The 22,691-nt window shown below is 37.8% G+C and overlaps 2 protein-coding genes across 11 annotated transcripts in view; one reads left to right on the forward strand and one right to left on the reverse strand.

The window, feature by feature from the left end:
• Nucleotides 1-3,324, reverse strand: part of TTI1 (TELO2 interacting protein 1) — a 60,723-nt gene extending 57,399 nt beyond the window's left edge. For 3 of the 5 annotated variants that reach the window (XM_007474368.3, XM_007474366.3, XM_007474367.3), the window contains exon 1: nucleotides 3,218-3,324. The gene's annotated coding sequence lies outside the window, so the exon portion shown is untranslated. The remainder of the gene's footprint in view (nucleotides 1-3,217) is intronic. The other 2 variants (XM_056811934.1, XM_056811933.1) reach the window with 1 other exon arrangement.
• Nucleotides 3,325-3,804: 480 nt separating this feature from the next.
• The window catches only part of RPRD1B (regulation of nuclear pre-mRNA domain containing 1B), a 93,127-nt gene continuing 74,240 nt past the window's right edge, over nucleotides 3,805-22,691 (forward strand). For all 6 annotated transcript variants that reach the window (XR_008915230.1, XR_008915229.1, XR_008915228.1 and 3 more), the window contains exons 1-2: nucleotides 3,805-3,955; nucleotides 7,922-8,051. Coding sequence is in view for 3 of the 6 variants with exons in the window: in XM_016423147.2 (XP_016278633.1) it covers nucleotides 3,805-3,955; nucleotides 7,922-8,051 (281 nt within the window). In the remaining 3 variants the exon portion in view is untranslated. The remainder of the gene's footprint in view (nucleotides 3,956-7,921; nucleotides 8,052-22,691) is intronic.

Genomic DNA, 22,691 nt, shown 5'->3' on the forward strand with positions numbered 1-22,691 from the left:
GTAATGAATGCTGGAGGGGATGTGGCAATGTTTGGACATTAATGCACTGCTGGTGGAGTTGTGAATTAATCCAACCATTCTGGAGGGCACTTTGGAACTATGCCCAAAGGGTGATAAAAGACTATCTGCCCTTTGATCCAGCCATAGCACTGCTGGGTTTGTACCCCAAAGAGATAATAAGGAAAAAGACATGAGCAAGAATATTCATAGATGCACTCTTTGTGGTGGCCAAAAATTGGAAAATGAGGGGATGCCCTTCAATTGGGGAATGGCTGAACAAATTGTGATGTATGTTGGTGATGGAATAATATTGTGCTCAAAGGAATAACAAACTGGAGGAATTCCATGGCAACTGGAATGACCTCCAGGAATTGATGCAGAGCAAAAGGAGCAGAACCAGGAGAACATTGTACACAGAGACTGATACACTGTGGTACAATCAAAAGTAATGGAGTACTCCATTAGTGTCAATGCAGTGATCCTGAACAACCCAGAGGCATCTATGAGAAAGACCACTATCCACATTCAGAGAAAAAACTGTGGGAGTAGAAACACGGGAGAAAAATAACTGCTTGATTACATGGGTCGATGGGGATATACACTCTAAATGAACATCCTAGTGCAAACATCAACAACATGGAAATAGGTTTTGATTAAGGACACATGTAATACCCAATGAAACTGCACGTTGGCTATGGGAAGGGTGGGGGGAGGTGAGGGAGGGAAAGAATATGATTCTTGTAACAAAGGAATAATGTTCTAAATTGATTAAATAAGAAAAAAATGATCATTCATTGATAATCTCTGGATAGAATTAAATTGAACTCAGACATACTTATGGTCCAAATTACATACAAGAAAGTAGGCCATTTAAAATGCAAACACTGATAAAAGTTTGTTGAAATGAAATTGCTTACTTAGAAGTCTTTGGCACCAAACATATCACTAATTTGATAAAGTATCTCCTCAGTGAAATTACCCAAATGAATGGTAACTATTATCTACTTGATGAAATAATGTCATATATTTAAAAGGAGAAAAGGTGTTGAGAAATTAATTAGATACTTTGATATGAGAACTAAGGCATTTTGGTGGCATGGTAGAATGAGAAGATCCATATCCCTCTAAGAGCAATAGAAGAAAGTTTCTTGGAAAAGGTATGAGATGAACCTTAAAGTCCAAATAATTAGAAAGGAAGGGAATTAGATATTCAAAGATCCCAGGATTTAGGACTAAAAGGTCCTTAGAAATCATCATGTCTATGGGTTGGGAATTATAGCTAGGAAAATTAGTATCAAAGAGATTAGAGGAAAAGGTAATATAACTGGTAACGTTAGGATTTAAAACCACATCCTCTGACTCTTAATCCAGCATTCTTTTTATGTGTATAAAACTCTCAGAAAGGAATCTCTAGACTGCTGATGCTTCTCTGGAAGTGTTACTATATGAACAAAGGTACAGAAATGGGAATGACCATGGTCTATGTGGAGAAACCAGGTTAACTAAACATAGATATAGGTAGAGAGAAGGCTGAAGTCGACAGTGCTGAGTGAGATGGGGTAGGATTATAACAAATGTGCTACCTGGGAAACAGGGCTTTATCTGAAGAAAAACAGACTCTTAGGTTCTTTATATTATAGCTCTGTAACACTGTTAAGTTGATTTCCTTCTCTGGGCTTTAGTTTCCCCATCTGTAAATTGGGGAAAATAATACCTGCACTACATCTCTGACAAGGAAACATTTAAAACAGGGATGCTTGTCGGATCAAATGAGAAAATAAAGCTGCTGTGAAAAAAAGTGTTTTGTAAAATATGAATCACTATAAAATTGCTAGTTATGATAGTGAAAGGGATATTAGAAGACAATTATTTGGGGCAGCAGAGATGGTATGGGTAAGAGGATAATACATTTCAATTGTAACATCTGGGGTAACTTGGAAGGGGCTGAATTCAAAACTGAACTCAAGACAGCCTGGCTGTGTGATGCTGGGCAAGTCACAGTCAACATGGAAATCTAGAAATCCTCAGTTTATTTAGTTGGGAGGTAGAAATCCTAGGTTTTGACCATGTCACAGGAGAATTTTCCTCCTGAGGGAAGGTCCCACTTCACTCTTCTCAGGCTAGTTGACTCTGGTGCTATAGGCAGGGCATCAGTCTCCCAAAAAGGAGGGTGTGATATACTGGGAAAGGCTTCTTGAGAGGAAGAGTCACTTGACTTCGGATTGGGTTTAGCTCCCACTTGAAGTGGATTTTTCTATTGTTAGCCTGGGACCTGTGAAGTAGGACCTTCCCTCAGGGGGGAAAACTCTCCTGTGCTAAGGTCAAAACCTGGGGTTTCTACCTCCCAACTAAATAAACTGGGGATTTCTAGATTTCCATGTTGACATCACTTAGATATTTGCTTCAAGTTTCCTCATCTGTAAAATGAACTGGAGAAGGAAATCGACCATGACTCTCATATCTAGTTAAGAAAATTCCAGGGGTCAGGAAGATTTGGACAGAACCTGAAGGGACTAAACAAAAACTCTGGAAAGGTGAAGATCAAACGAGATATTTGTAGAGGGATTTGAAAACTTATTTATAAAACTATTATTACAAAGTTTCTCTACAGAAGTCTGGGAGTACAGTGCAAGTATTATGACCTCCCTTTAAAAATATTTTACTTGTAAGTTACAGCTCTTCTTTAATTTTAAGCTTCTTGAGGGGAGGGAGCTTTGGTCTTTTGCCTCTTTTTGTATCCCCAGTGGTTTAGCATTGTACTTGACACATAGTAGGTGATTAAAAAATGTTTACTGATTGATAGATCGCCTCCTGCTACAGTAACGTTCTTAGTTACTTAAACTGAAGAGTGGCCCCGGGGACAGGGGCAGGGCAGGGGAGCCAAACCAGTGGTCCAATCTCTAAATAAGAGGATCAACAGTCAGGATTATACTCTATAGTGAAATAAAGGTTCCAAACAAAAGATTATCTTCCGGTAGACTGGTCGGAATGATTAGACTCCTATACTAGCGCGGGGTCCCACACTAGCAAGTGGTAAGAGTTGGGGGCAGGAAACTAGATGTGGAGAATCCCAGATCAGAGAGCGCAGGGCAGGAGAGCGAGCATCTCTTTCCTGGGCCCTCATCTCACATGCCTTTTAATCTTTTATTCTCCAGTTCGCAGAGCCCTCCTTTCCCCTTATGAGAGAAACTACTCTGCTCCACACACTTTCCCTTACCTGGTTATCTTCTAGCCTTTTCCCACCACTCGGGCTCCTTTCCGGAAGTGACGTTGAGGTCAGCGCGCCGAGGCACGAGAAAGGTCCCGGGACGCGCTGAAAAAGAGAGCACTCTGGACTCAGTGAGCTCGCGCGCTTGGAGAGCGGTACCCGCCCCTTCCGGGAGCTCCGTTGGGGGCCCGGCCTAACCTCTTCCTTCTCCATCTCCTCTTTTGGGCTACTTTCTAGCAGGGAATGTGAAAGTCTACCGAAGGTAACGCTTAGCGGTCCTGCATCTGCTCCGGCCCCGCTACCCTCCAGCTCCCGCGCCGGCCCCGGCCCAGGCCTTTGCCCTTTGCCCTCCCTCTCGCGGCGGGGTGAGAGGTCAGGTGGCCATCTTGTGGCGGCGGCGGAGGCGGAGGCGGCTGTTACTGAGGAGACTCGGCAGCCCTTCGGGCCATAGCCCTTCAGACTTTTGGCCTGGCCTGACAAATCAGTCTGCAGGCCAGTCTCCGACAGGGCTTCGCCCGAAGGCCCGTGTCCATCGGCTGCCGCCTCTTACTCCGCCCCGCCTGGAAGCCCGGCGTTCTCCTTCCTCTCCCGCCACCATGTCCTCTTTTTCGGAGTCCGCGCTGGAGAAAAAACTCTCCGAGCTGAGTAACTCCCAGCAGAGCGTCCAGACGTTGTCGCTGTGGCTGATTCACCACCGCAAGCACGCGGGGCCCATCGTCTCCGTGTGGCATCGCGAGCTGCGAAAAGGTGCGTATACCGCCAGGACTCTCCGGCCCCCAGCCTCCCCATCTGTCTTTCCAGCTTCCAGTGCTCGGTGCGTCCCCTTCCGTGTGGTCTGTTCCATCTCCTGCCTCTCCTATGTCTGGCCGAGCCCATTTATTAAGTGCCCACTATGTATCAGGAATTGTACTAATCTTCCTCTACTTGTGTCTGTCCAGCTCTCCAAACCTTCTTGCGTCCCTCTCCATGTGCTTCTGCCCCGCCCCCTGCCTCCCCTTTGCTGGGTCTGAGCTGGCAGCCAGCATTTATGCAGGCTCTGTGCTAAGAGGAAACCACAGTTCTTCAGGACTCCCCCATCCCCTTCCTCTCTTTCCAGTTCCCATTCCCCATGTGTCCCATTCTCCGCCGCGTGCTTCTTTCTGGCCCCCTGATTTCCCCTACTTCTCTCCATATTTGTCAGCCATACATTTTTGAGGGCACTGCTCTGTGCCAAGGCAGTGTGCTAGCGCTTGGGAGTTCAAGAAAAGCAAAAGATAGTCCTTATTCTTGAGGAACACGCAGCCCTCCACTGCCTCTCTCTTAACTTCATACATTCTCCTCTATTGTCATGAAGCATTTATTGAGCATCTTCTTTGTGCCAAGTACTGTGATAATTTCTCCTAACCCTACAAAAATGCCCTTCCATTTCTGTCTGAACAGCTCCCCAATTTTCCATAAATTTCTCTGTATGTATTTGTGTCTGGTCCCCAGTCCACTACCACCTGTCTGAATAGTACTCAATCCTTCTTGAACCTTTCCTTATGTGTCTATCAACCCCCAAACTGCCAGGTACCCCTGTCCATCTCCTAGGCCTCCACTACCTCATTCTATCCCTCCCAACTTTCCATGCACACTACTTAAGACTTTTTAGTCTTCAATCCATCTTCACTGAATGTCTCTCCAGCTCACTGCCTCTGTCATTCAGCACTGCACACACTCTTCTCCATGAGTCTTCAACCTATCACACTGGCATTTCACTTCACAACTTCCACACCCTTTTGCCTTGCTCCTGCTCTTTAGTCTCTTATCTCTTCCTTCATCTTTTTTCCTTTGGACAGACCTTGGAGTGTGATTGCTATGTTGCTTCCCCTAGTGCTTTATTTGGAAGGGAGGAACCTTATTTTGATGTAAATGTCCTTTTACTTCTGACTGCATCTTTTTGTTGGGTTGATGAAGGAGCTTGCACTCTTGTGTCCCTGTTGGGATACTCCTGGAAATAACTAAAATTAGGTCTTTGGTTCCAGAGACTTTTTGGTTGTAGTTGAGTCTGTTCACATCAGCAAATATTTTCCTTTACATACTATGTAAGATATATGTATGTAAGATACTTTCTTTTCCACAAAACTTGAACAGTCAGTGGGGATTCAGTGGTACAGGATAATTTTTTTAAACCCTTACGTTCAGTCTTAGAGTTACTACTCTGTACTGATTCTATAGCAGACCAGTAAAGGCTAGGCAATGAGGGTTAAATGACTTGCCCAGGGACACAAAGCTATGAAGTGTTTGGGGCCAGATTTAAACCAGTACCAGCCCATCTCTAGGCTTGATTCTCAGTCCACTGAGCCACCTAACTGGCTATATTCTCTGCCCTCCCCCCGCCCCATGATACATTTAAGAAGCCTCCAAATTCAATATTGTTTTCTTATAAAGTGCCTCAGAAGTCCTTAAATTAGCTCTTGACCAAAATTATTGCTTTTTCATTGCCAGAAATATTTCTATTTACCTAGTGCATATTCCTGTTTTTCTCTTTCAACCTTATTTTTTTCTTTATGCAATCGTTTTAGTACTGTATTTTGTTTAAAATACTCTTGAAAAAAACTTCTTTAAAATTAAATATTATAATGCCTACCAAATGGATAATTTTAAGGCTGTTCTCATAAGGCAGTAAGTTTTTGTTACTGTCCAATCACTAAATAAATTGATTGGGAGAGTGGGTTGAATGGGGAAAGGGAAAAGCAGAGAGTTTAAAATGAATTTTTTTGTTTTTTCAAGAGAGCCTTAATTTTTTTGTGCTATATTGTCCATGTGTCTGGGAATTAAAAAAAAAAAATTATTGTTCCAGTGAGCCCTTTGAGTATTTTTCTCTTATATGACTCCTTGCTAGGGATGTAGAAATTGAGGAAAAGAAAATTGTTTCATCCTAAGCACATCATAATAGTTTTAATAGAAGGATGATGAAAATAATTGTCATTGTAAGCAGTGAAACTATTTGATTTCTTGTTCAAAGGCCTCTTATGTAACTCATAATTTCAAGTGCTGGAAAAATTTCAATTCATAGTCTTTGGTTAGAACTTGAAGGGACCCCAGTGTTTACCTGCTCATAACACTCTAATTTTGCAAAGGAGGCGCAGAGGGAGTAAATGACTTGTCCAAGATTGCACAGGCTGTAGGTAACAAAGCTGGGATTTGAACCCAGATCCTACTCCAACTATAAGCCCTTTCCACTATGTTATGGTGTTATCCTACAGTGTCCAAATTGTTTTCTTGTAATTTGAATTCTGTCTTTGAACATGTGACATGTGAAATATGCAAAGCTATCTGGCTATCTTGTTACTTTGTTTTTAGTTCATTATTGATTAATATCAATTTAGTCTTGGTATTTATTGGTTTCTTCCAGCTTTCCAAAACAAGTATATGAAAAGAAATGCCTTCTATGGTTTTCATACCTTTGTCACAGTTATGGGATATGAGAGTAATAATTGAATCTATTTTTTGAGTACTTTTTTTAAACTGTTAAAGTATCTTTGGATTACAAATGTATTATTTGTTGATCTGAATTGTTACTAAATAGTTATTGGAATTGAGTGCAAATATATTTATATAAGCATTGGGGGGAAATGTTTAAACTATTGTTTTCAAAACCCCAAATTTAACCTTTACTTATCCTCAGTAGCTACATTTGAAAATGTAACATAACTGCTGAGTGATACATATTATGTGCATTTCAAAAGAGGAAGAAAAATGGAGGAAACACTAGTTTGTAAGCTGTGTAAAGGTTGAAATACAGTACATTTGAGTTCAAGTTCTTTGGCATTGAAGAAAAGTTAGTGTGTTCAGATATCTGATTATACTTTTATTTATCCTTTTAAAAGAAAACCTTCACCAAAAATGTGGTGATGCAACTTTATGGTTAAGAAATTATGTTCATGGAAGCCAAGAAATTCAGTAATGCTCCCCAAAGCAATTGTAACTCAGACATATTGCATGAAGTTTTTATGGCTTAATATATGATACTATATAGAGTAATAGGAAATGCTGCATCTACTATGTATTTTAAAAAAAGAATTATGAGTTTTGTGGGAGCCATAATTTTTATTTTTCTGACTTCATGTGCATGTAAATTTTCAGTAACAATGTAGTAACATAGCATTAATATATTTTTGCATTTGAAATAAAGAATATCTCTTGGAAGTTTCTCTTTTGGGTTACAGAATCAGCCAGCCACATGGAGTGATGACTAAAAATGTTTAGGAAAAAATTTATCAAGTTATTTTGAGATAAAAATAATCTCTGATTTAGTTTCTTCCAGGGACAGATAGTAATTAACAGCAAGTTTTAGAAATGTTCATCCTTGTAATAAATTCACTGAATTAAAAATTTTTTTTTTGCCATATACTGTTATATTTTGAATTCTTAACTTTTGAGGTGTTTTCTTAAATTGGTATTTGTAGCTTTGTACATTAGTCACAGAGACGAATTTACTTGATGAAGAAATAGACAGGCGTTTCCTTTCATACCAACCAGCTTTAGGCCAGTTTTGATGAAAATATTGACGTCTTAAGTTCACTTGGTGCTATACTGTATAAAGTTTGTTAAATGCATGATCCTTGACATCTAATAAAGATATACTTGAATTTTGTTCTATGGTAAATAGTCTTTGACAAGGAACTGACCATGAAATGAGAATGCCATAATTAGAATATAAGTTAAAAGTATTTTCTTTTCTTCTTTCAGCTAAATCAAATAGAAAGCTTACGTTTTTATACTTAGCAAATGATGTCATCCAAAACAGTAAGAGGAAGGGGCCTGAATTCACTAGGGAATTTGAATCTGTCCTCGTGGATGCTTTTTCCCATGTTGCCAGGTATGTTTGCTTTTGCCTTGTGTAATTCTTTTCTTACTATATATGTAACCCTCTACTGCCTGAAAATTAAGCATTTTTCAAAGGATTATTTACAGTTGTAGAAGCCAAATTAATGATCTTCCCTCAAGCTAAATCAAGAGCTCTCCCCCACTATGTATATATTTTGGCACATTATGAGAATTGAATTCATAACATGTAAGAGATACTCTTACTAAGTATATTCTTTCTTTTCTCCAATGATGTAACAACTTATCCTAGTAATTTTTCCAGTCATATTTTACTTGGGTTTTATTGAGTTGCCTTTTTAGCTTGTGATTAGTATGGCAAATAGCATGTTTCATTAAAGTTATTCAGTCAACAAATAAACCTCAATTAGAATATAAAGTGATTAGACCCAGAGACTTTCATGGATATTAATCTTTATATTAAGAGAAGTTTTGGGTGATAGTGCCCTGTTAAAAGAAATAAGCTTTCTACATTTTGCATACTTACCTGATTATAGAGAAAGAAGTTCAGTGTCTGTTTTTCTTGCAACTTAAAATAACACTTATTTCCATAAAAGTGAAGGCAATAAATACCCTGTGCAAAATTGGTATTGGATCTAGTATTGTCCTTCTAAAGTTTCCCTATTTTGGTGAAGAGCCACCATAGCATGTCCATGTTGCAATATGATAAAATAATTTTTTTTGTTTAAAAAGCATCTGACAAGCATTTTTAAGTGCTTACTGTATTCCAGGTATGGAGGTATAAGGAAAGGGAAAAAAAATAAATCCTGCCCTTTAGAAGCACATATTTTAATGGGGAAACAACATATTAAAAATGCCTAAATATGAGATGCGTGCAAGATAGATTCAGGTAAACTTATAGAGAGAGAGTGCTAGTAGCATTAGGGGAAAAGAGGGGTAGATGAGATAGATCTTGTACAGGTAGTGGTTTTTGAACTGTGAGGAAAGCCTGGCCATCTTAAGAAGCAGATGTGAAGAAGAGTATTCCAGGAAGGGAATAGATGTAATATCATGTAAGTACAGCAAGTAGGCTGATATTTCTGGACCTCAGAGTGCACAGAAGATAGTAAAATAAAAAGACTGGGAAGATACAAAGGCACCAGGCTATGAAGAGCTTTAAATGTCAACAAAGGACTTTATATTTGATTCAGAAGATAAAAATTCCACAGGATGCTTTGGATTTAGAAATAATTTGGTTGAATCCATAAATTTACTGTAGAATATACCTGGGATATAGAGGAACCAGGAATTTGGAACTAAGTGAAAAAAAATGTTCATACTGAGAAATTGACATATATGTTAAACATTTTGATGCATACTTTCATAGCTAACATTTTAGAAGGAGGAACATTGCTTACATGGCTTGGCACATGTTTAAGAAACGTCAATGTATAAGCATTCAATTGTTTTCCATAGAGAGAAACTGTAGTTAAGAAAATCTGACCATTCTTCAGTGAAATGTTATTTCATGTATAGAAAAAAACAACAAAAAAACCTCCTGTTTGCCAGAAGGATAATATTGAAAAAAAGTAATGATAGAATATTTTTAAAAACTAAAATAAAAACATAGAAAAACTTTGAATATGTTATAAAATGTTTCCCCCCTTTTTTTTTCTTAGGAAAGCCAAATTCTAAACTGATGACATTAAAAAGATAGTGGCTGTTATTGGCTTTTATATGATTAAAAATTGGGTCTTTCTAATATAAATTCAGTTTCCAACAGACTGCTGAAATGTAATACTTGAAATCATTTAGGAAGCCTTACAATAAGAAAGACTGATGTAGAGGTTGAATGTGCCTCATATTCAAACTTATATAATGTATTTTAGAAGATAGTCAGTACCTGGAGTATTTGCCTATAAGAACTGGTTAGAATAACAAAGATTGGAAAAAGGAAATTATCTTTTTTTTTTTAACCTTTCCTTCTGTTTTAGAATCAATACTGTGTATTGGCTCCAAAGCAGAAGAATAGTAAGGGTTAGGTAATAGGGATTAAGTGACTTAATCCAGGGTCACACAGCAAGGAAGGGACTGAAGTCAGATTTGAATTTAGGACCTTCTGTCACTAGGCCTGGCTCTCAATCCACTGAGCCACCCAGCTGCCCCAACATAACTTTTTTTTTTAAACAGTCTTACATTCTAAAGGGGGAAATACATAAAACAGATGAATAAATGCAAGATAATTTGAATAGGGGAAAGAGTACTTTGTTATTAAACTGGGGTTTAAGTAAAGAGTACCATTGTTAAACTGGGATGGGAAGGGGTTGGTTAGGAAACCTGGAACATATAATTTTACAGTCATTAGAAAGGCCATGGATTCCAGATTAAAATTGTCCAGAAGCTCTGTGGACAAGTTTGTCCATTTACTTTATGGAAGAGTAAATCATATTAGTATTTCTTACTCCCCCTTTCTATCTGTCTTTTTCAAGGGCTACGTTTTTATTTAGTGCTCTTGGAAGTTTCTTTATTCCGTTTTCTTTCCAGGGTTATTAAAATTTGAAGACATGTGACTTACATTGTAACCCAATAATTGATCTGTACATACCCATAATCAAGTTTAGATTGTAATTAAAAGACCATCTTATTAAAAAAAAACAAAACAAAAACAGAACTGTTTCAACTGTATGGTAGCTATACCTATTCTCTTTTTATGGTTTTACTGTGATGGCTTTGTGCTGAGCAAGCAGGGTCAGAAGTACTGGTCTATGGAGTGGTGTTGTTTAAAATTGTAATTAAGTTCCTAAGTCTGAAAAAGAGAAGGGGGAAAAATTACACACACACACACACACACACACACACACACACACACACACACACACACACGTTCTATACAGATATATACTATGCAAAATGCATCAATTCTTTTTATGTAACTGAAGTAAATAGTATTTTCCATATAGCATGAGATACAATTTTCATTATCAGTATTTTTCACTTAGTTCCCTTATTTGTAAAGTGGGAAATTTAACTGGATGATCTCTAAGTTCCCTCTGGCTCTACCATATAACTCTTGAACATACATACATACATACATACATACATACATACATACATATATATACATATATATATATGGTTCTGGGGTTACCAAGAGACATAAAGAATGGTTCCTATATTCAAGTAGTTGCAGGGGGTGGGAGGTGGAAAGTATGAAGGTGAAGATGGAGAACAAACCATATATATGAAAAAATAAATAGGATAATAGAATATCAGAGCTGGAAGAACACTTAGACAATTTCCCTCATTTTACAGATGAGGAAACTGAGGCCCAGATGGGAAGTGGCTTATCCGAGTTTACAAAGATAGGACTCCAGCCCAGGTATTCTTTAAGATTCAGTTCAAGTGCTACTTCCCACAAGAGGCCTTTTCTGATTACTTCAATTTTTAGTGTCTCTTCCCTCCCCAAACTGTATTTTTTTATTTCCCGAATTTATTTGTGGACATGTTGTTTTCCTCTTCTAGCGCTTTAACTCATTGAATGAGAGGCTATCTCACTTTTGTATCATCAGTGTCTTCATAGTCACTGGCATACAACAGGCACTTAATGAATACATATCTGCTTTTATTTACAGTCTAATACTCTTCCCCTGTACTCCTTGCCTACTTTACTAATTGCCTATAAACTAGAATAATACTGGGTAGTATATATACTAAATGATTTGAACACTAAGTACTTTAGGAGATCAGAGGAGAGAGAACCAACATGACATGTGTAAGGAAATCTTAAGGCCCAAGACCTCCATTTTCAAAAGCAACAACTCATTTTTATATATTTTTCACATTGACATTTTTACATTTATTTTTGCATCTATGTTAGAATGCTTTGTAGGGGATTTTGATTATCCAACTGAAATAGTTGTGAAATCATAATGCACTTAAAATATTTTTCAGTATTTTGTTGTGCTTTGTGAGGATAACTACCATTTAGAAAATCCAGTGTATTCTTAATTGTTTTAATTTACTCAAAAGTAAGCTTAAAAGAGGCAGGGAAGGAGATTATTTTTAAAGGACTATTATGTGCCAAGTGCTTTTCCAAATGTTATCTCATTTGATCCTCACAATAGCCATGTGAAATAAACTTTTCTGTCTTAGAATCAATACTATGTATTAGTTCCAAGGCAGAAAAGCAGTAAGGACTAGGCAATGAGAGTTAAGTGACTTGCCCAGGGTCACATAGCTAGGAAGGGCCTCAAGATCACATTTGAACCCAGGACCTCTTGCCTTTGGGCCTAGCTGTCAATCTACTGAGCTACTTAGCTCAGTAGGTAAATACCTTTTATCCAAGGTAAATACCTTTTATCCTCATTTTATAGTTGAGGAAATTGAGTCAAGTTAAATGATCTGCTGAGATACAGCTACTAAATCTGAGATCAGAATTGACTTCACCTCTTCCTGACTCCAGGTCCAGCACTCTTATCTATTTCACTACCTACTTGTCAATTAGGATTGCATAGACAATTCCTAAGAGGCAGCCTGGGATAGTCTTAAGAGTCAGAAAAACCTGTATTTAAGAGCAGTCTCTAACACATACTATCTATGTAAACATGGACAAGTCATTTCACTTCTCAGTGATCTAGGCAGGTCTAAGGTTTTAAGATACAGATAAATTGTTTTATTGATAGTCATTTTCTAGTCCAAAATATCTATACACTCATGAAATCACAGGGCTGAGCCAATAAGAAGAACAGAAAATGTTCTGGCAATTTTTACAAATTGTGGAATTTTCAGATTTCTTTAAAATATGTTATTAAAAATGAATTTCCGCTTTTTAATTAAAAAAGATTGAAGTATATTGGTTGTTAGATCATATCAGCATTAGAAACATATAATGCAAATGTCACATGTTTATTTGTTGTCTAGACTGGTAAAGAAGATTTTTATTACTTAAAAAAATTTCCTTAGTGAATTAGTTCAACTTGCAAAGTAAATTACTGCTATTCAGTCATATCTTCAGTATATTCTCCAAGTCCAGCTACTAAAGGATCTCTACCAGCAAATATATTTTTTGGATGCTTTCCTTCCTAATCCTGAAATATATGATTGAAAATTCAACAGTGTGGTCCAAATATATATCTGAAGCAGAGTATTTTTTTAAACATTTAAGAAGTTGAATGTTGAATAAAACCACTTTGGGAGAAATGGACTATTTTTATCTATGACTTTTTTCCTATTACATTTTCTAGTCAGCAAAGAGTTAAACTTAAACTTAAAACTTTTTTTTTTTTGCTGTCTTGGGGAGCTAGGTGGCACAGTAGATAGAATGCTAGGCCAGGTGTCAGGAAGAGTTATTTTCCTGAGTTCAAATCTGTCCTCAAACCCATAATAGCTATATTAATCCTGTTTACCTCAGTTTCCTCATCTGTCAAATGAGCTAGGAAAGGAAATGGCAAACCACTTGAGTATCTTTGCCAACAAGACCCCATATGGGGTCATGAAGAGTCAGACCGCACTGAAATGACTCATCTTAAAGTACCATGATAAGGGGGCAGCTAGGTGGCTTAGTGGATTGAGAGCCAGGTCCAGAGATGGGAGGTCCTGGGTTTAAATCTGACCTCATTTTCTAGTTGTGTGATCCTGGACAAGTCACGTTAAGTGATTACTTATCCCTTACCCATCTCCTGCCTTGGAACCAATATTGATTTTAAGAAAAAAGGCAAGGTTTATGAAAAAAAAAAGTACTATGATATATAAGAACATATTAGCACAGTTGACAGTATTGTGTAATAGAAAGAGCACTGGACTATGTATGATGCAGGAGGACCTGAGCTTTTGTTGCAGATTTATTACTAATTTGAGGAGTGACTATACAAGTCTTCATTTTGGGTCCTAGCTTTTTCCCCTGGGAAAAAATGAGTCTGGAATATATTCTCTAGCTTTCAGTTTCTGAATCTTTCTATGAGTTATTTCAAAACTTGCATGCTTTAGAATCAATATTTTGAACATCAGTACCTCTGAATTTCAGGCACTACATTAGGCATTAGGGAAACAAATACAAAAAGTGAAACATTCTTGATTCAAAAGAAGCTTACATTCTAATGAGGGAAATGAGTACATATAAATTCTGTATGTATACACCGAATAAATGAAAATAATACATTGAAAGTAGCTAAATATGAGTGTTGGAGGAAGGAAATTAGCAGTTCATATAGAAGGTGGTACTTGAGCTGCATCTTGAAGGAAAAGAGACTCTTAAAAGGCAGAAGTGAAGAGATAGAATATTCCAGGTATATATAGTGGATGGCTGGTACAAAGACATAAAGATGTGAAAAGAACAGAGGGAAAGACAGTTTGGCTGGATCCCAGAATGCAGGAGGAGCAATAGTGTTCAGTGAAGCTAGAAAGATAGATTGGGGCCAGATTGAAAAGTCTTTAAAAGACAAATAGAGGCATTTATATTTGTATCCTAGAGGCAAGAGGGAACCAGTGTATTTTATTAAGGAGCAATATGATCAGATTTGAACTTAAGAAAAAATCAATTTGGCAGCTCTTTTTATCAAGAATAGGTAGAGTTTTGTGGCCAGGATACCAAAAGGACTTTTATAATAATGTAGAAGTTGAGGACTTGAACTAAGGTGGTAGTTGTGTGATTAGAGAGAAAAAGTTGGTTATGGGAGTTGTTATGGAGATAGAAATAGCAAGATTTGGCTACTGAATGGATTGTGGGGTCATTCAGTAAGTGTTAAGTGCCTCCTGTATACTAGGCACTGTGCTTAGTGCTGGGAATATAAAGAAAGGTAAAAGACTAGAAGAATGATGGTGCTTTTGATAGTAACAGTGAAGTGTAGAAGGTGGGGTGGAGTTTGGGGCAAAAAATAAGGAGTCCACTTTTGAACATCTAGCGTTTGAGAGAGCTTTAGGGCAGTGATAGTGTATCTTTTAGAGACTGAGTGCCCAAACTGCAACCCTCATGCTGCTCCCATTGGGCTGCTGGGCAGAAGTGAGAAATGTCTTCAGTCCTCAGGTATTTGTGGGGAAGGGGAGGAGAGTAGCCCCCCATCTGGCACACGTGCCACAGGTCCACCAACACGACTATAGAGTTTTAGTGCCACAGGATTGAAGCTCAGTGGGAAGATTAAAGTTGTATATATGGATCTGTGAGTCATCTGCGTAGAGATGATAATTAAACCTTTGGAAACTGATATGGTGACCAAGAGAACATAGATAGAGAAGGTAAAAGGCCCAGAATGGATTCTTAGGAACATCCACATTTAGGGATACTGAGAAAGGGTGGCAGACAGATAGGAGGGAGAAATAACTAAGAGAGGGTATATGACATAAAAAGAATGTTCAGACAAAGTATAGACCTAGCAGGAATATTGCTGAATCAAAGGGTATACCCAGTTTTATAATCCTTTGGACATAGTTCCAAATTGCCCTCCAAAATGGTTGGATCGATTGACAAGTCCACCAGTGTACTGGGAGGCTTTAAGTGTCTTGACTATAGTTAACAGCCAGTATGAGTCAGAAGCAGGACTTGGACCTAGGCCTTTCTGATTCCCAAGGATAGCCTTTTCTCCACCTAACTACAGTACTTTTTTCTCATCTTAAATAGCATCAAACTAGAAATTACTCTTAGTTCAGAAGAGCAGCAAGATCTAGGTAATAGGGGTTAAATAACTTGCCTATAGTTACATGGCTAAGAAGTCTCAGAGACCAGATTTGAACCCAGGTCCACCCAGATCCAGGCCTAGTGCTCTATGTATCCACTATGCTACTTAGCTGCCCTACATGTTCATTTTTTACAAGAGGAAACTAAGATCTAGAAATGTCTACATTATAACTGGAATTTTAAGGCTGAATTCTGATGTTGAGACTCAATATTGCTAAGAAAATGAGTTGTCAATAGTTCCTGTTCTGTAGTAAGCAGTATTAAACTAAAAAAAAAAAAAGCTAGGTCTGTATCCCAAAGAGAGGCAATCTTTGTTCTTGAGCTTATATTTTCCTGGCAAGTACAATATGTAAGCATAGTATAAATAGGGTAATTTAAGCAATTAGAATGTCCTAACAACTTGGAAGGAATTTGGATAGGTAGCATAACTGAACAGGATCTGGAAGCTTGAGGTTCTGAGTGGGCAGTTAGGTGGTACAGTAGATTGAGTGCTGATCCTGAAGTTTGGAAATCTCATCTTCCAGAATTCAAATCTGACCTCAGACACTTTATAGATATGTGATCCTGGGCAAGTCACTTAACCCTGTTTGCCTCATTTTCCTCAAATGGCAAACCACTCTAATATCTTTGCCAACAAAACCCCAAATGGGGTCATAAAGAGTGGGATGAGACTGAAAAATGATTGAACAACAACAGGAGAAGAGAAGTGCATTCCAGGAATAAGGGACTATGTTTGCAGAGCCACAGAGACAGACAATGAAATGCCAAGTTTAAGTAACAGGCAATAGACTAGTTTGGTTAGGTTATAGAATATTTGAAGTGGGGGAGGGAATAGGTTAGAGCCAAATAGAGAAATTTAAATGGCCAATGAAGAAATTTTTATTGATCCAAGATGCATCAGGGAGCTGCAAAAGAATTATGAACAGGAGAAGGATATGGCCTGACTTGTGTAATAGGAATATTATTTTTGCATTTCATTGAAAAGTGAATTATAAAGAATTGAGACTGGAGTGGGTGGGGGGGAGAGCGAGTGCTTGTGCATTGTATTGCAGTAGCACAGGATTGAAGAGCTTGAGTTACTGAACTAAGTTGGTGCCCATGTGATTGTAGAGAAGGGAAAGAAGGGAATGAATATTCTTTCATGTTGTTGCCTTGGTAGATTTAGCAACTGGAAATAGGTTAGAGTGAAGGAAGAATCCAAGATAGTAGAGGTTACAAATCTGTATCTGGTAATATTCTCAAAAGAAATAAAGAAGTTGGAAGAAAGGTTAGTGGAGGATATAATAAAAATCTGTTTTGAACACGATTTGAAATGCCATTGGTATATCTAGATTGAGCTATCTAAAAAACACTTGGCAATATGACTACTTCAAGACAGAGGAGGGTTGAGTTGATTTGGAGTCATCTGCATAGAGAGGATTATTGGACCTACAGAAAGATCATAGAGAGTGAGTAGAAAGAAGAAAAACAAAGGATTTAGGGTAGAAACCTGGGGAGCACTCATGCTTAGAGGGAAGGAGACGTATGATGATTCAACAAAAAAGAGGAAGGAATGTCAAGAGGAAAATCAGGAGAAAGCAGTGTCATAGGTGTGAAGGGAAGAGAGTATTGAGGAAACAAATAATTAGCAGTATCAAAAACTTCAGAGAGCCTGAGGAGTGAGAAAAGACTTAAGCAGTTAAGAGATCACTGAGAACAATTCCAGTCTAATGCTGGAGGTCAAAAGCTTGTACAAGGAATTGAGGAATAAAAAAAATGAAAAACTGAAAGTATAGGAAGCCTTTTTTTTTTTTTAGAAGTTTGCCAATGAAAGAGAATACATGTAAAATGATAGTTTAGTGGTAGTGTCATATGAAGGTTTTGGTTTATTTTAAATTCTGACCTTTTGGCTCAGAATCCAAGGCAGAAAAGCACTAAGGGCTAGGCAATTGGGGGTTAAGTGATTTGCCCAGGGTCACACAGCTAGAAGTATTTAAGATCAAATTTAACCCCAGAACCTCTAATTTCCAGGCGTGGCTGTCAGTCTACTGAGTCACCTTGCGTGACCCCTAATGGGTCTTGTTGTTTTTGGTTGTTGTTTTTTTAAACTTCTACTATCCATCTTGAAATCAACACTATGTATTGGTTCCAAGGCAGAAGAGTGGTAAGGACTAGGCAATGGAGGTTAAGTGACTTGCCCAGGGTCACACAGCTGGGAAGTGTCTGAGATCAGATTTGAACTTAGGACCTCCCATCTTTAGGCCTGGTTCTCAGTCCACTGAGATACCCAGCTTCTCCCTGTTTTTTTTTTTTAAAGACTATAAGAGATATGTAGATATTCATACATTTAGAGAGCAAAGAAAGACCACTGAATAGAGAGGCCCGATATCAACACTAAATACCTACTATATTTTAGAGATACAATGTAAAGAATTTATAGTCTACTGGTAGAGACAAACATGTACAGCTATTGGTATTTACTGAATAGATACAAACCAAGTTATTTGAGAGAGAGGGAGAGAAGGCACCAGTTGGGTTGGGGGATGGGAATCAGGAAAGGCCTCCATTGAAAGGGGCCCTCCTGTCTTCAAGGAAATAGAGAATTCTAAGAGGCAGAATGTGGAAGAATGAATATATTCTAGGCATGGGTATGACAGCAGGTATTGGGTATGAGAATCAATAAGAAGGCCAGTGTTGCTCATTTGCCTAGTACTGAAGAAGGTGGCTGGGAATACGGTGGCTGCCTGAGGAAACCCAAGGATCCGTGAGTGTTAAAAGATGGAAAGAGTATGAAAGAAAAGAATCTAGGATAAAGAAGATAAGAGGAAAGGGAGGGAACAAGCATTTGGAGCCTCTTCTGTGCCAGGAATGGTGCTAACCATGTGCTAGCAAAGGGTGTAGTGTAAGGGAGTAAAGTTCACTAAGAATAGAAACATAAGTTGGGGCCACATTAGGACTGAGTACTTATTTTTTTATGTTTAACTTTATTTAATTTATTTATCTATTTAATTTTAATTTTGTTTCAATACATTTCCACATAAATTTTCCAAAGCTACAGGATTCATGTCTTCCTCCCTTCTTCCCTCCTGGAGTTGACAAGCTGGGTTATGCATGTATTATCATGCAAAATATATTTCCATATTATTCAGTTTTGTAAGTGATAAGTTACTCAGAATTTTCCTGGATCATTGTATTGTGATTAGTTGTAAAGTCGCACATTTGGTTGTTTCACAATATTTCAGTTACTGTGTATAAAGTTCTCCTGGTTCTGCTTATTTCACTCTGCATCAGTTCACATAGGTCTTTCCAGTTCTTTCTGAAATCATCCTGTTTATCATTCCTTACAGCACAATAATATTCCATCACCATCAAATACCTCATTTTGTTCCGCCATTCCTCAAGTGAGGGACATCCCTTTAGTTTCTAGTTCTTTGGCATCACAAAAAGTGCAGCTGTAAATATTTTTGTACAAGCAGATCCTTTCTCGTTTTTTTAATTTCATTGACATACAGACCTAGTAATGGTATTGCTGGATCAAAGGGTATGCATTCTTTTATAGCCCTTTGGGCACAATTCCAAATTGCTCTACAGAATGCTTGAATCAATTCATGAGTTCAGTCTCTCTTACTCTCTCTCCTCTCTGTCTCTGTCCCTCTTTCTCTCTGTGTCTCTCTGTCTCTCTCATTCTCATTGAAAGGGTAAACTAAACTCCTCAAGGAGTCAAGGGGACAGGGGGCATGGGATTTAAGGCATAAGTAGAGCAGTTGGTTTTGCCAAGAGGTTAAGAACTTCTCCTTAGAAGGGAGAATATAAGATGAAATCAGGAATTTTGGAGTTTGAAGCATGGGAAAAGGAATGAATTCACTTTAGTTTGCCTCTTTTTTCTCAGTAAAGTAGAAGTTGTGAACACCATGGTATGAGGAAGAAATCAGGATGAAGGAGACATTAAATAAAGAAAGCTTGGAACAACCACTGTAGGGACTGTGATAATTGGGGGAACCTCAAGGATTACTATGTAGCAAGGATTATCATGTAGCATTAAGGGCCAAGTCATTTTGTATTGGACCCAGGCAACCTGGTATTTCTGATGTCATTCAGCAACCCTTGAATTGGGAGAAAAGAAAGAATGGTATGCATAATTCAAGATTTGCCCTTTGGCAAGGCATGAATGATGTCATACAAGTTAGCAAGCAATTCAAAGGTGGAGAACAATATAAGGTTGATCTAATCAGCAATAGTGCCTTGACTATGTGGGTAGGGATAGTGAAACAAGGGTCAAGAAATGGGAGAAGAGGTATGGGTTGAGAGACAGAAGGTTGTATTAAGAATGAAGGATATTTTAGGAGGAATTTGGCAGTGGGAGAGAGGTATTTTAGAATTCAACATCATGTGAATATTATTTGATGCTAAGATCTACAGAATGATCATCCTTGTGAGTGGTTGAAATGGAGCAAAGATGTAGGACATGAGACTTGATATTTAAGAATTGGGACGTCTGGAAAATCCTACCCAAACTTAATTACTTAGTTTGTGCCATACCCATTGAACTACCAAGAAACTTTTATACTGAATTAGAAAAAAAAACCCATAACAAAGTTCATTTGGAAGAACAAAAGATCAAGGATATCCAGGGAAATAATGAAAAAAAAAATGTGAAGGAAGATGGCCTAGCAGTACCAGATATCAAACTGTAGTATAAAGCAGTGGTCATCAAAACAATACGGTACAAAAAGGAGGATCAGTGAAATAGACTTGGGGTAAGTGACCTCAGCAAGACAGTCTATGATAAACCCAAAGATCCCAGCTTTTGGGACCTAAATCCAGTATTTGATAAAAACTGCTGGGAAGATTGGAAGACAGTATGGGAGAGATTAAGTTTGGATCAACATCTCACACCCTACACCAAGATAAACTCAGAATGTGTGAATGACTTGAATATAAAGAAGGAAACTATAAATAAATTAGGTGAACAAAGAATAGTATACATGTCAGATCTTTGGGAAAGGATAGGTTTTAAAACCAAGCAAGAGTTAGAAGAAATGACAAAAGGTAAAATCAATAATTTTGATTACATCAAATTAAAAAGTTTTTGTACAAACAAAATCAATGCACCCCAAATTAGAAGGAAAGCAACAAATTGGGAAACAATCTTCATAAAGAGCTAAATCAATTGTACAAAAAATCAGACCATTCTCCAATTGATAAATGGACAGGGGACATGAATAGGAAATTTTCAGATAAAGAAATCATAAGTATTAATAAGCACATGAAAATGTGTTCTAAATCTTATAATCAGAGAAATGCAAATACAAAACAATTCTGAGGTGCCACTTCACACCTAGCAAATTGGCTAACATGACAGCAATGGAAAGTAATGAATGTTGGAGGGGATATGGCAAAATTGGGACATTAATGCAGTGCTGGTAGTGCCATTCTAGAGGGAGGGCAATTTGGAACTATGCCCAAAGGGCGCTAAAAGACTGTTTGCCCTTTGATCCAGCCATAGCACTGCTGGGTTTGTACCCCAAAGAGATAATAAGGAAAAAGATACGTACAAGAATATTCATATCTGTGCTCTTTTTGGTGGCAAAAAAATTGGAAAATGAGGGGATGCCCTTCAATTGGGGAATGGCTGAACAAATTGTGGTATGTGTTGGTGATGGAATACTATTGTGCTCAAAGGAATAATAAAGTGGAGGAATTCCATGGAGACTGGAACAACCTCCAGATGCAGAGTGAAAAGAGCAGAACCAGGAGAATATTGTACACAGAGACTGACACACTGTGGTACAATTGAATGTAATGGACTTCTCTAGTAATAGCAATGCAGTGATCCAGAACAATTCGGAGGGATGTATCTTCCAAAGGAAGAACTGTGGGAGCAGAAACACAGAATAAAAACAACTGCTTGATCAAATGGGTTGATGGGGAATGAAAACATCAACAATATGGAAATAGGTTTTGATCAAAGACCTGTAAAACTGGGTGGAGTTGTGTCTGCTATGGGAGGTGGTAGGGGGCGGGGAGGGAAAGAAGGTGGCTCTTGTAACCAAGGAAAAATATTATAAATTGACTAAATTTAAAAAATAAAAATAAAAGATAAGTAGAAGAGCAATAAAAATTGTAAAACAAAAAAAAAGAATTGGGAAGTCTGACATTTAAAAGATAGCATTATCTGTTGTCTTTATAGATGATGTTTGTATTGAAGTCCTGATTTCAGAGATAAAATTGGAGGGGAAAAGTGTGAGTCAAATATTAGAAGGAAAAGAATGATCTGAAGATCCATAAATACTAAAGAATAGGACAAAATTACATAGACTAGTGTGAATCTAGAAGGAAAAGGGAGTTACTGACTGTTCATGGCAGTGAAATAGTCTTGGAAAAGCAATGAAGAATAAGGAGTGACATATACTTAGTTCTCCTCTTACATTATAGTAGGGATAAGTGTATTATGAGAAATATAGGAATTCTTACAGGGAGTAAGAAAAAGAGCACCTGGTACTGGACAGAGTGACTAGAAATACAGTGGCTGCTTGAGGAAACCCAAGAATCTATGAAGAAGATGAAAAGAGTGTGTAAGAAAGTGGTCTAGGATTAAGAAAGAAGGAAGGGTACAAGCATTTGGGGCCTCCTGTGTGCTAAGGACCATTTCAGGTGCTTTACAAACATCTCATCTGATCTTTAAAACAATCCTGCAGGGTAGATTGTATTGTTTTTGTTTTCTGTTTTTTATTTAATTTTTCCCTAATTACATGTAAAAAGTTTTCAATATTTTTTAAAGAATTTTGAGTCTTGAATTCTCTTCCTCTCTCCCTTCCTCCTAAGCCCACCCTTTTGAGATGGTAAGCAATCTCATACAGATTTTACACATGCAAGATAATATTGTTTAAAAAGTATTTTATTTTCCCAATTACATGTAATAGTTTTTAACACCAAGTTTTCCAAAATTACAAGACCCAAATTGTCTACCTCTCTTCCTTTCCTCCTCTTCCTCTGAGGTTGGAAGCAGCTTGATTCTGGGTTATACATGTATGATCATGCAAAATA

The sequence above is a fragment of the Monodelphis domestica genome, chromosome 1 (assembly GCF_027887165.1).
Source record: "Monodelphis domestica isolate mMonDom1 chromosome 1, mMonDom1.pri, whole genome shotgun sequence".
Taxonomy (NCBI): domain Eukaryota; kingdom Metazoa; phylum Chordata; class Mammalia; order Didelphimorphia; family Didelphidae; genus Monodelphis; species Monodelphis domestica.